General features: G+C 52.4%; 1 protein-coding gene across 6 annotated transcripts in view; it reads left to right on the top strand.

The window, feature by feature from the left end:
- Window positions 1-5,854: 5,854 nt before the first annotated feature.
- MAST3 (microtubule associated serine/threonine kinase 3) overlaps window positions 5,855-13,277 on the top strand; it is a 38,503-nt gene continuing 31,080 nt past the window's right edge. For 2 of the 6 annotated variants that reach the window (XM_067032472.1, XM_067032473.1), the window contains exons 1-2: window positions 5,860-5,941; window positions 11,762-11,793. In XM_067032472.1, the coding sequence (XP_066888573.1) occupies window positions 5,903-5,941; window positions 11,762-11,793 (71 nt within the window). In that variant the 5' untranslated portion in view covers window positions 5,860-5,902. Of the gene's footprint in view, window positions 5,942-11,761; window positions 11,794-13,277 lie in introns of all 6 variants that reach the window. The other 4 variants (XM_067032476.1, XM_067032477.1, XM_067032474.1 and 1 more) reach the window with 4 other exon arrangements.

Raw genomic sequence — 13,277 nt, forward strand, 5'->3', positions numbered from 1 at the left:
GGCACCCTGGGTTCCAGGTCTGGAAGAGTCTCCTCGCTTCCTTTAGACTCAACTTTGTCTTTTCTCTGTGTCTTTTTCTCAGCCAGAGGTGGAGAGGTGGGGTGGGGGGAGGGGCGTGGTCTCAGTTTCTGACCCTCTCTCCGCACTGTCAACAAAGGCCCAAAATGTCCATGGAGAAGAGCAGATTCATGCTACAAAGTGGATGAACCCCCCAAACAACGGGCTGAGTGAAAAAAGTCAGACACAGCAGCCCATATGTTGTATGATTCCATGTATATGAAATGTCTGGAACAGGCAAAGCCACAGAGACAGAGAGTGGATTAGTGGTTGCCAGGAGTGTGGGAGGGGGAATGGGAAGTGACTTCTCATGGGGATAGGGCTGCGTTTTGGGGTGCTGAAAACGTTTTGGAACTAGACAGAGGTAATTGTTGTACCGTATAGTGAATATTCTAAATGTCACTGAACTGTATATATTAAAATGGTTAATTTTATGTTATGTGATTTTCACCTAAAAAAAAAAATGTTCTCGGAGCCCAGGTGGGCAAAGAACAGGGTAAGGGTCTCTCCTGGGGGAAAGCTTCCGGGGAAATTGAGGCCCAAGAGGCCAGGAGGAAGCCCTTTCTCTGAGAGCCAGTCCTGAGGGGCAGCTGGGCTGGCCAGGGTCAGGCGCCCAGCAGTCCATGAAGTCAGAGCCATCGGAACAAAGAGGCAGTGTTCCAGGCCTGGCACAGTGGGGACGGGGACCCTGTGACCCTGCACACAGCAGTCTTCACAGGCAGCAGGGCCCAGGCCAGGCCAGGGGGCGGAGTAGGTTTGAGGCCTGGGGGAGGGTCAGAGACACAGAGAGACAGAGACACAAACGGAGAGGAACATAAAGATAGAAGGGACTACTGGGATAGGGGTAAACCCATGGTCCCCCTCTCAATGATCCTGAGACCCCTACCTCAGGTGCCCCATTTCGCAGATGGAGAAACTGAGTCCAGAGACACCCAGACCACTCAGGGCCCCAGCTAGAGGTGAAAACATGGATGCAAACCCTGAGGCAGGGTGCGCCCCACAGTGGGGCTGAGCTTTGCACCTTCCAGAGTAAGGCCCATGCCCCAGGGCTACTCCCTACCTCTCACCAAGCCCCTTCCCGAAAGTTGGGCCTCCCAGGCCTCAGCTTCCCCATCTGCAAATGGGCTAGAGTGTGGATAAAAGAGGGTTGCTGCCCACCAGACAGCCAATATGATTTGTCCTTCTCTGGGGGCTCGCAGTGGCCTCTGCTCTTGTCATACCTCTTTTCCATCCCCTACAAAGTTAGAGCAGTCACTGGAAAAACATCAAGGGGGGTGGGGCAGAGCTGGACACAGATGCCCCCAGCTCCTTGAGGTCAGGGGCTGGGTGCAGGGAGGGGCAGAGGTTAAGGGGACCCTGCGGGGGACCAGGGAGGGCTGCCCAGAGTAGGGAGGTCTTGAACTGGCTTCGCAGAATTAAAGGGCATTCCCGGCAGAGGTCACAGAAGAGGCAAAAGTTCGGGGGACATGATTTGGGGAACACCAAGATGAACGTGGCAGGTGTGGGGCTCCATGGGAGAGACAAAGATGGTGGGGGGGCCAGGGCCTTGAGTGCTGGGCTGAAGGGCTGGGCTTTTTCCCAAGAGCTTTTTCCCAAGGAGCTATGGCAGGAGTGTGAGAAGGATTCCAGCCACTTGTCAAGTGTTGTTTCTACCCTTTTTGAGGTCACAGTTGGAAGCTCACCTTGAGGTTTACCACAGCCCACCTCCCCCGTGCCAAATCTTTGTACACCCACCTCTCTTGGCCTGCCTGCCACCTACTCCAGGAAGCCCTCCCAGCTGCCCCAGAAGCATAGCTGGGTTATGTCCCCAGAGCTGTCCCACTTTCAGATGCCCCACAAACTGGGGGGAGGGGAAGGCAGGAAGGATAGGGTCATAGGCCCCCCGCCCCAGGAAATGGTAATGGAAGGAACCACAGAACTTCCCCACCCCCTCAGCTTCCGCCTTCTGTGGGAAGGGCGGGTAGTGACCTTTAGCCTGAGAAGGGCTGAGCTTCTCTCCATGTGGTCAAGAGACCTGGTGCCCCTGAGGGGCATCTAAGGAGGATCTTGCAGGATGAGTAGGAGTTGGCAAGGAGAAAATCCATGAGTTCATTTAACAAACACATTTATTAATAAGAACATTTCTCACCAATAAGAACATTTTTCATTCACTCAACCAGGACTTTCTGAGGCCTCCAGAGGATCAATTGAGGATGTTTTAAAGAATACATGGTTGTGATCATTTTGTAAGATATAGAAATATCAAATCAATATATTGTGCACCTGGAACTAACATAATGTTGTAGGTCAATTATAATTCAATTTTTTAGAAAAAGAATACATAGGGGGACTTCCCTGGCTGTCCAGTGGTTAAGACTCCGCACCTCCACTGCAGGGGACAGGTGCTCGATCCCTGGTCGGGGAACTAAGATCCTGCATGCCGCACAATGTGGGCCCCCCCCCAAAAAAAAGAATACATAGGTGGGACTTCCCTGGTGGTGGAGTGGTTAAGAATCCACCTGCCAATGCAGGGGACACAGCCACTTCCCTGGTCCGGGAAGATCTCACATGTCCCAGAGCAACTAAGCCCATGTGCCACAGCCACTGAGCATGCACTCTAGAGCCTGCATGTCACAACTACTGAAGCCCGTGCTCCGCAACGAGAAGCCACCGCAATGAGAAGCCCACGCACGGTAACGAAGACCCAACGCAGCCAAAAATAGATAAATAAAATTTAAAAAATAAATAAATACATATATTTATTTTAAAAAAAAGAATACATAGGTTACCAAAAAAAAGAACTCATTCATTCACTCCTTGATTACACTCCCTGATACCCTTCATGGAGATACCTGAGGAGGGTTTTGATGGATGTGTAGAAGTTTGCAAGAAAAAAATCTATTTATTCATTCAATAAATGTTCTCTGATGCTTCTCAAAGAGAATTTGAAGTGGATTTTTTTGTGTGTGTGGTACGCAGGCCTCTCACCACCGTGGCCTCTCCCGTTGTGGAGCACAGGCTCCAGATGCACAGGCCCAGTGGCCATGGCTCATAGACCCAGCCACTCTGCGGCACGTGGGATCCTCCCGGACCGGGGCACGAACCCGTGTCCCCTGCATCGGCAGGCAGACTCTCAACCACTGCACCACGAGGGAAGCCCTGAAGTGGATTTTGAAGGATAGGTGTTCACCGTGGAAAAATTGCATCCAGTCAGTCCTCCAGTGGGTCAGTCAATAAATGTTCTCTATTGCCCTTTGAAGAGGTAATTTGGGAAGGAGTTCTGGGAAGAAGTTCTCCAGATAGATCACGGGCATTTGAGACCTCTCTGGTGGCTTCCCCTCCAGCAGCTCCCCATCTATCCAGCCCAACCACCTCTGGTACAGTGACTGAGATGGATAAGGACTCTAGGTCACATGTCCACCCCAGCCTGGATTACAGAACTTTTGTTGGCCATGGTAGGGTGTGAGCTTACCATCACCTGGGGTATGCAAGCTCCAGAAGAAGTCCATTTAGTGTAGGATTGTCAGATAAAACACACAACATCCAGTTAAATTAGAATTTCAGGTAAATAACACATAGCTTTTTAGCATATCTATGTCCCAATTATTGCACAGGACATATATTGAAAAAGTATTCATTGTCTATGTGAAATTAAATTTAACCAGGTGACTGTATTAGTTTGGTAGGGCTGCCATAACAAAGTATCACAGATTGAGTGATTTCAACAACAGAAATTTACTTTATTATAGTTTTGGAGGCTAGAAGTCCAAGATCAAGGTGTCGTCAGGTTTGATTTCTTCCAGGGTCTCTCTCCACAGCTTAAAGATGGTATCTTGGGCTTTCCTGGTGGCGCAGTGGTTGAGAGTCCAACTGCCGATGCAGGGGACACGGGTTCGTGCCCCGGTCCGGGAAGATCCCACGTGCCGCAGAGCGGCTGGGCCCGTGAGCCATGGCCGCTGAGCCTGCGCGTCCGGAGCCTGCGCTCCGCAATGGGAGAGGCCACAACAGTGAGAGGCCCGCGTACCACAAAAAAAAAAAAAAAAAAAAAGATGGTATCTTTTCCCTGTGTCTTCACATGGTCTTCCCTCGTACACGTTTGTATACTAATCTCCTCTTACAAAGACACCAGTCATATCGGATTTGGATCTACCCACATGACCTCATTTTAGTTAATTACCTCTTTAAAGGCCTTATCTCCAAATACAATCACATTCCGAGGTACTGGGGGTGAGGATTTCAACATATGAATTTTAGGAGAACGCAATTCAACCCATAACAGTGGCTGCTTTGGAAAACGGTCTGGTAGTTTTTGAGAATATTTAAATGTAGAGTTACCATAGGACCCAGGAATTCCACTCCTAGGTATATACCCAAGAGAATCGAAAGCATATGCCCACACAAAAAATTGTACATGAATGTTCACAGAAGCTCTCTTCGCAATAGACAAAAAGTGGAAAAACTCAAATGTCCATTAATGGATGAATGAGTAAACAAAATGTGTCTATCCATGCAATGAAATATTATTCAGCCATAAACAGGAATGAAGTAGTGGCATTTGCTGCAACGAGAATGAATCTTGAAAACGTCTTGCTGAGTGAAAGAAGCCAGACACAAAAGGCCACATGTTGTATGATTTCATTTATGTGAAATGTCCAGGACAGGCGGATCCACAGGGACAGAAAGATTGGTCTTTAACAGGGGCTGGGGGAGGCATAATGGGGAGTGACTGCTCACTGGTATAGCGTTTCTTTTGGGGGTGATGAAAGTGTTCTGGAATTAGATAGTGGTGATGATTGCACATCTCTGTGAATATGTTTAAAAACCACAGAATTGTACATTTTAAAAAGGTGAATTTATGGTATGTAAATTACATGTCAATTTCAAAACGTGTGTGAGAAAAGCAAATTTGGCCTTGGAATCCTGTATTTTTACGTGCTCAATCTGGCCACCATAACTTGGTGGGACACTACTGTACCTCACAGGCGATTAGCCAGAGACCTTAGCTAGGGTTCCCTCCAATCTGAGAACATACTCTAATGTCCAGGTCGAACATTTGGTAACCAAGGGACCCTGCAGCTGCAGAGACAGTGGGAGTCCCAGTGAAAGAGAGAATATGGGTGCCATCTTGGGACTTTGGGCTTTTCCCAGGCTCCCTTTCCCGTCTGCAAAGTCAGGCTGAACAATTATCATCAGATACCTGTGAGAGGAGGTCCTCATGAGGCATTTAGTTGGGTGCCCAACTGGCGCTCAGCAAAGGCAGCCATCCTCAAAAAAGAAACTGGTAACTACCGTGGCCGCCTATTCTTGTGAATAAAGTTTTATTGGGACAAGGGCCAGGATTGGAGTGAAGCCAGCAGGCAGGGTCGTGCAAGGGCAGAGTCTGATCCTGTTTTTATTTAAAATGTTGATGTCTAGCTCATCATGCATGTTTGTATTAGTTTCGATTCGTTAAACTATTGTATTAAAATGTTGCATATCTTCATTACTGACTTCTTTTGTGGGTGCTTCTTAAATTTTGCACAGACGTGAGTGCCCCACTCACCTCACCCTTGTTGTGTGCGCCCCGGGGCGGGGAACATTGGATTAACTTTTCTGAGCCTCAGTTTCCTCATTTGCAAAATGGGGATAACTCTCCCTTCTAGGAAGATTCATTGAAAAATGTTTACTTCTAGGCTCTAGGGATGGGGCGGGGCCTGAAAGGGCGGGGCAGGCTCGCCCGAAGGGGGCGGGCCTTTCGAGACCAGCTCTAGGAGAGGGGCGGGGTCAGGCCTCGTCAGCTGACCGGTTTGGCCAACGGCAGGGTGTGGCGGGGCCTGGCAGGCTGAGGCGGGGCAGGGCGCAAGCGGGCATTGCGGACTAGCCGGCGATGGACGAGCCGAGCCTCCTGCGGCGCCGTGGGCTCCAGGTGAGGCCCCTGCGCGGGCGGGCAGAGGGCGCTGGCGGAGTGAACCTGCTTGGGTGCCGGGCTCGGGGCTTTGGCGAACCTGCTTGGGTGCCGGGCTCGGGGCTTTGGCGGACCTGGGGAAACTGAGGCGGAGGGAGGTGCGCGCTCCGGAGACTCCCACTTGTCCACCGCATCTCAAAGTGCTTTTCGCCTGATGGGAAGAGGGTATGTCCATTTGACATATGGAGAAACTGAGGCTCCGTGGGAGAAAGGGACTGAGGGTTTCGACCTCTCCACCAGCAGCTCTAATCATATGAGCAACGACAGCCTTTGAGCGCTCACCATAAGTACATCTCGTTGTGTCAATACTTTTACTAGTGCTATATTAATATTAATTAATGTGTATTAATACATGCCTTCGCAGCGCCACCGCAGCCCTGCCTCAGCTCACCCCTAAGGCAAGCTGGGGAGGCTGGGGATGTCAGTCCGCCCTTTTGTCAGATAAGGAAACTGAGGCTGGAGTTTGGGAAAGTCACAAACCCGAGGTCGCACAGCAGGGATTCAGTTCAGCGACCTTAACCTGCTCCCAGGTGCACAAGCCACTGCCAGCTGGCTCTGTGGCCTGGGGGGTGGGGGCTGGGGCTTTGGGAGGCACTCTTGCGTCTCCCGACCTCAGTTTCCCCATTCATTAGAAGGGCCCTCCTTTTCTGACCTCTGGCCCCGGGTTTGTGTTCGGGAGGCAGCGCCACCAGGAGATAAGAAAAAAAGGCATCAGAACTAGCTGAGGCTGACATTCTAACGCACGTGACCCCGCGGCGGCAACTTCCTTGACCTCTCTGGACCTCAGTGTCCCCATCAGTCCAGTGGGAATTTAGACAATCTAGCCGTTTCCCTCTGGGGCTTAGACCACACCCGTAAGAAGCCACCAGTTGCAAGTGGGGGAACCCGGGATTCATCATTTACCCAACAAACATTTATTGAGTGCCTGCTGTAGTCCCCTGTCCCACGCCACCCCCGCCCCTCTGGAGAGGCGGGGGATGGGGGGGTTCACCCCTGGAACCTCCCTCCTGGATCTCCCAGCTTGTTGGGAGAGACGAATGCCTGAGCAGCAGTGACCCCGCAGAGGTGTCAGCTGCGATGGGGCACCCTCAGGCACCCCTGGAGAAGGCGGCTGAACCGAGGGTTGCTGGGTGGCCTTGGGACAGAGGAAGCGGCCACTGGTGGCAGGGCAGGGGGTAGGTGTTTGGGGAAATGAATGAGGCTCAGAGAAGCTAGAAAGGAGGGGGTGGGGTGGGGAGGTGGGCACTGAGGTCGAGGAGGGAGGGGAAAGGCAGGCCTTGAACCCCGGGCTGCGGGACTGCGAACTTGTCCGGAGGTGAAGGAAGAGCCACATGTGTTTCGGTTGGGAATCAGGGAGGGTGTGGGTAGACCTGCAAGGCAGAGACCCTGAGGACATGTGGGGAGGGTGGGGAGGGGCCGTTGCCAGAGGCAGGAGTGGGGGGCCTGAGCATAGAGGAGCGGATGCAGCAGGACTGGTTTGCAGTGGGGTGTTGTGGGGAAACAAGCCCCGCCCGGAGCCCCAGATAGATTTGAGCCCTGCCTGCAGCCTCTTAAAATAGAGAAACCGCCTTCGGGTAGGCGAATGGGGGGGTGCAGCTGACGTCAGAAACGGGGGGGGGTTGCTGTTCCATGGGGAAGAGGCACCCATTCCCTGATGACAAGTCCCATGTTACAAACGGAGAAACTGAGGCTCATAGAATCATAGCCTCTGTCCAGGTGTCACAGTGTGTAAGGCGACAGAGGATTTGAACCCAGGCAGGTCTGGTTCTCCCTCCAGCCCAACCCCACACTGGCAGGCCTCCATCCAAGGAGGCGGAGGGGCAAGTACGGTTTGCCCAGCTGAGTGAGGGCATTCTGGGCAGGGGGGACAGCACGTGCAAACGCCCAGAGGTATATGCAGCCATATGTATTTATGGGGAAGCTAGAAGCCATTTCTTAGCGCTAGAACTGGGCATGTGAGATAAGACCATCTGCTTCCAGGGTTTCCAGCGCCGATTTTGAAGAGGTTAGACTTTCTTCCTAGGGTGATTGGGAGCTGTGGAAGGTGGTGGAACGGGGGAGGTCATGTCAGATCTGAGGGCTTTGAAAGACTCCTCTGGAGTAGGTGGGGGCCAAAAAGGGGGCCAGAAACCAGGAAGGCATCTAGAGTAAAGGACCAAGTAGGAGACACAATAAAAATTTTAAAATAACAGTAGAAGTGTAAATAACTGCTCACATTAAGGGGCATCTACAAATGCTAAGCACGGGGGCTTCCCTGGTGGCGCAGTGGTTGGGAGTCCGCCTGCCGATGCAGGAGACGCGGGTTCGTGCCCTGGTCCGGGAGGATCCCACGTGCCGCGGAGCGGCTGGGCCCGTGAGCCATGGCCGCTGGGCCTGTGCGTCCGGAGCCTGTGCTCCGCAACGGGAGAGGCCACAGCAGTGAGAGGCCCGCGTACCGTGAAAAAAAAAAAAAAAAAAAAAAAATGCTAAGCACGGTACATGCATTTAGTTGTCCAACAGCCCAAGAGATTATTAGCCTCATTTTTCAGAGGGGGAAACTGAGGCTCAGAGAAGGAAAATAACATCCAGGAAGTCAGGGAGTTGGAATTCTATGTGGTCTGGCACTTGAGGGTGCAAAGATGTCGAGGACTTTGGTTTGGGGCATCAGTCACACTGCTTTAATTGGAGCCCAGAGCGCCCCCAGCCAATCAGGTCAGAGCCATTCAGATACCCTGGAGGGTGATCCTTGCCAAAGGTCAAAGAGTCAATTCATAAAAGCTTGAGGAAGTCAGGTGCTGATTGGCCAGTCCAGACAATAGCTGGGGGTATCCTGGCCAATCTCACTGTGGCAATGCAGGGCATGCGGTTGACTGAGTACCAGGAGGTTGTAAACATGACCTGGCTTGGCCTATGGACCACCAGTTTGCATTGGCTGTGGGTAAGGGGAAGAGGTGGAGACTGGCCCTTTCTGGTTTGGGTTAAGCTCAGTCTTCTGTGTAGCATTTGTAGGCGCCAGTTAACATAAGCTGTTATTACTAGGACTACTACCACTATTATTTTATCAATTTCTTCATCATCTCCCACTTTGCCCTTTGCTTAACAAACGACAGAATTTTAAAAGCAGATCCCCAAAGAGAGCATCCAGGGACAGACCAAGTGGCCAGTCTGTGTCTGGACTTTGTCTCTCCTGCTGCTGGGGAAGCTCCCTGGAAGGTCCATCTGGCATCCTCACAGCCCAGTTCCAACTATTCTCCTCCTCCAGGAAGCCCTCCGGCTGGTGCCATGTGGTCCCTGCTGACCTCTCTCTCTTCGCTCCAGCTGCCAACTTCCCATGAGACTTGCAAGTGCCCACTGGGCTGAGTCCCACCTCCACCCTACTGTTTCCCACTAGCCTGCTAGCCCAGCCTGAAGCCCTCCTCCTGGAACTCTTTTGGCTCCCCTCTCCCTCCAGCCCCTTCTCTTCCTCTGGGTCCCTACTAATGCCTCCAGTATGGGGGTGTCCATGCCCTACCCTGTCTCCTTCAGAATGTGGGTTCCTCGGGGTGGAGCTGAGGCTTCTGGTGAGGAGGCAGCATCTCCTAGCCCAGTCAAGCCCAGAAGAGGATGCCATAAATATTATCTTTAAAGGGCAGTTCCGGGGGGATAGACCACCCCCACCCCCACCCCCACCCCCTTTCTAGGCCACTCCCTGAGGAACAGCTGGCAAAGAGGGGGCTGAAGGCAGAAGCAGATGGCGCAGGGAGCAGAGGGTCCGGGGGTGGTGCCGGGAGAGTTCCATGTGGGCCCAGCGTTCCACTGAGCCTTTGTAGGGGGGCTGCTGACCATCCCTCACCTCTCTGTGCCACTTCACATCTTTTTGTATTTTAGAAGTAAATTAAAATTTGTGGTTATATTGGTAGTTATTAACCTCACAAAATCATTGTCTGGGCTCTGATTGATCAAAGCTTCCCCCAGCGCCAGGCCCTGAGCCTGCTACTTGATTCCTCCCAGGGCCCTATGTAACTGGACCATTTTCCAAAGGAGGAAACTGAGGCACAGACGGGTGAAGTCGTTTGTCGGGGGTTACACAGCCCAGATTAGGGATCCAGACTGGGAACCCAGGACTGTCAGTGTTTTGGAAGGAAATGGCTGGGATGAGGTGTGGGGGGGGTGGCACGTGTGGGCACAGCAAGAACCCCTGAGTTCAGATCCCAGCTCCTCACTGTTTTGCGGGTTAGTAGGGGAGGAGGAAGCTGGCATGAGATCTCATAACAACCGGAGGGGGCCGAAGGAGACCCTAATGGTGGTGGTGGTGGTGGTGGGTCTATGAACGTTTGCGCAGAATGATAGTGAGCTCTCCATCCCCAGAGGTATTCAAGCAAACAAGGAGACCTCAGGGTGGCAGGTGAGCCTCCTCCCACTTTGAAGGGCTCTGACTTGATTTTCTGAGCTCAAGGTAGCTGGGGTCCAGCCTCAGGGTGACGCCCCACCCCCGCAAATCCTCCTCTTCCCCTGCCTGGAGACCCTGTTAACCCCTCCCAGCCCTGTCATCCCGAGCCCAGCAGCTTCCGGCCCCCTCCAATTGGCTGCGGGGGCTGATGACATCATTGGTTGCCATGACGAACGCCCAACTCTGGATGTGGGCAGCCCTGAGCCCACCGAGGTAAAAATAGTCCTGCATCCTCGACGCGACCGCCCCAGTGTGTGTGTGTGTGTGTGTGTGTGTGTGTGTGTGTGTGTGTGTGTGTATGGTGTCCAGATACCTGGATTCCCGGCCCTACCTCCATCGAGAGACGTGGGCAGCTGCTGCCCTCCGCGCCTGTTTCCCCGCCTGTAAAAAGACCTCTGCTCCTGATGTGTAGTAGCGGCTCAGTAAATGTGAGTAAAATTTAGCAAGTATTGCAGTAGTCTGCGAAGGCCCTTGCTGAGCTCAACAGTAACACAACAACAATAAATTCTGATCATTTTTACCCCAGAACCCTCTTACATTATCTCCAAATTACAGATGCGGAAACCAAAGCACAGGTAGTACCAGTCACTTGGCTCAAGGTTCCATGGCCAGGAAAGAACAGATGATAGATCTGGACCCAGGTCTGAGTGTCCTCAGATTCTAAACTTGTGCTACACAAGTTTTGAGAATTAAAAGCCCTCTTGGGTAAGCCACATTTGCGGTGGACTCTGGGGTCACAGTGGAACCCAAGCACAGGGCTTTCTGCCCTATATACGGTGAGGACACCCAGGGTTGGTGCAGATCGGCTTGCTGAGCTCTAAAAGAGTCTTCAATGGGGAATCACTGGTCAGTGTCCCCAGCCCCCACCAATGACCAGGACCCAAACCTGCATAGATTCTGAAGAAGGTGAGCGGGGAATGGCTTTCAGATCTGGGAGGGGACAGGGTGAGGATGACTCAGGAATCTCCCTTTTCTCAATAGATTATTAGTATTTAGCCACTACTGACATACTTCTTTGTAAATATAACTAATTTATTTTAAATAATGACTTTTTAAAAATATAAGTAGGGGAGCTGAGAAGGGAGGTAGATTAGGAATCTGAAAGGGCTTCCTAGAGGAAGGGACGCTTGAGCTGAAAACTGAAGGATGAGCTTCAACTAACAAGCACCAGAAGGGAGGGAAAGTGGTCCTGGCAGAAGATACAGCTGATGCAAAGGCCCTGAGGCAGGGCTGAGTCTAATGTGTGGGGTGAGCGGAAAAGAGGCATTGGTTGGAACAGGGTGAACAAGGGGCCAACTGGGAAATCAGGTGGGTGGAAAGCTAAGGATGTGAAGGGTTTGTCTCCTTGAGAATGACCCCTGTTTTCTTTTCAGAAGGAACTGAGCCTACCGCGCCGGGGACGTGGGTGAGTTCACCTGGGGTTAGTGGGCTGGGTGGGGCCCTGTGGTCCTGGGCACAGATATTTCAGCAGCAGCCTCCAAATTGTGAATTTATTTAATAATTACTAAAAAGCTTCTAACCTTGATCCTGCCTCGGTGTTTGCAAAGTACTTCACAGGCGCCTCACGTGGCCCTCACCACAAGCTGGGAGGTGAGGTACAAACTATGCCAGTTTGCAAATGAGGAAACTGAGGTGCATAAGGGTTGCATCACTGGCTGTAAGGCACCCAACTTGAAAAGGCGGCATCCAGAGTCCAGACTGTAGAATTCCAGTCAAGTATCCTGGAACCAGCTTGCATGCCTCCCGTGACAGGAAGCTCACTCTATTTTGGGGAACACCGGCAGAAAATCACACACTTCAGGGTAACATTAATGTTCCTGGTGATTGGCATTTTGAGATCCCAAAAGCTCAAAAAACATTTGTTCAGTGCCTTCCCCTGTTTACAGATGGGGAAACCAAAGCCCAGGAGGGGGAGGAGTTTGCCTTGTACTGGTGGTCTGGGGGAGTGTGAGTGCAGACACTCCCTCTTTGGAGGCTGCATTTGCCTAAGTCGGGGGTGGGAATTCCCTTGCGCCTCAGTGAAATCACTCACTTAACAAACATTTTTTTAGGATCTACTGTGTGCTGGGCTCTGTTCCAGGCACAGAGGACACAGTGACAAGTCAATGCTGGACCCTGCCCATGGAGTTTGCACTCTCTTGGGGAGAGTGATGAAGTGACGTTATACAGGGGAGAAATTAAACAGAGGGGGCTGGAGGGTGGCTTTAGCCCTGAAGATGTGGGATCTCTTAGAGGAGGTGACATTTGAGACTAGATCTGGAAGAGGAGGAAGAGCCGGGGGAAAGTGTGGGGGGAACAGCATTCCAGGCAGAGGGAACAGCATGGTCAAAGGTCCTGAGGTGTGAACTAGCTTGGCATGGAGACAGGGGTAGCTGGGGTGAAGTGAGCATAGGGGAGGTGGAGGGAGAGGAGAACGAGTAGGTCCTGGGGGTTGGATGAGAGTTTGAAATCTGATGGTGGGGCTGGTGTCAGAGTAGCCCCCAAGCCCAGACCATCTATTGTTGGACTGAGGATAGTGCACCTGGTGGGGAGGGCCCTGAGGACCCCAGTAGGGGCGGGGCTTGGACACTGCTCGGAAGGCAGGCACTGTCCCCAGCCTTTGCCCAGGCTGGGGGCGGGGTAGTGGACCGTGAATCAGTACAAACCACTGAGGGCAAAGTCCTGGGCCACGGAATAGGACCAGGACAAAGACTCCCTGAGGGCTGTCTAGTTTTTGCCACCTGCGGTGTGCCTGACTGGGTCCAACCAGGATTTCAAGGGGGCCATGGCCAGACACAGACAACCCCAAACCTTCGGAGTCTGGGCTGGGCAGGAGGGAGGGTGGGGCTCGGAGCACCAGGGGTCCACGTGCAGGGAGGAGGCTGGTGGGGCTGAATTCGGATACGAATG

Source organism: Kogia breviceps, chromosome 4 (assembly GCF_026419965.1).
Source record: "Kogia breviceps isolate mKogBre1 chromosome 4, mKogBre1 haplotype 1, whole genome shotgun sequence".
Taxonomy (NCBI): Eukaryota; Metazoa; Chordata; class Mammalia; order Artiodactyla; family Physeteridae; genus Kogia; species Kogia breviceps.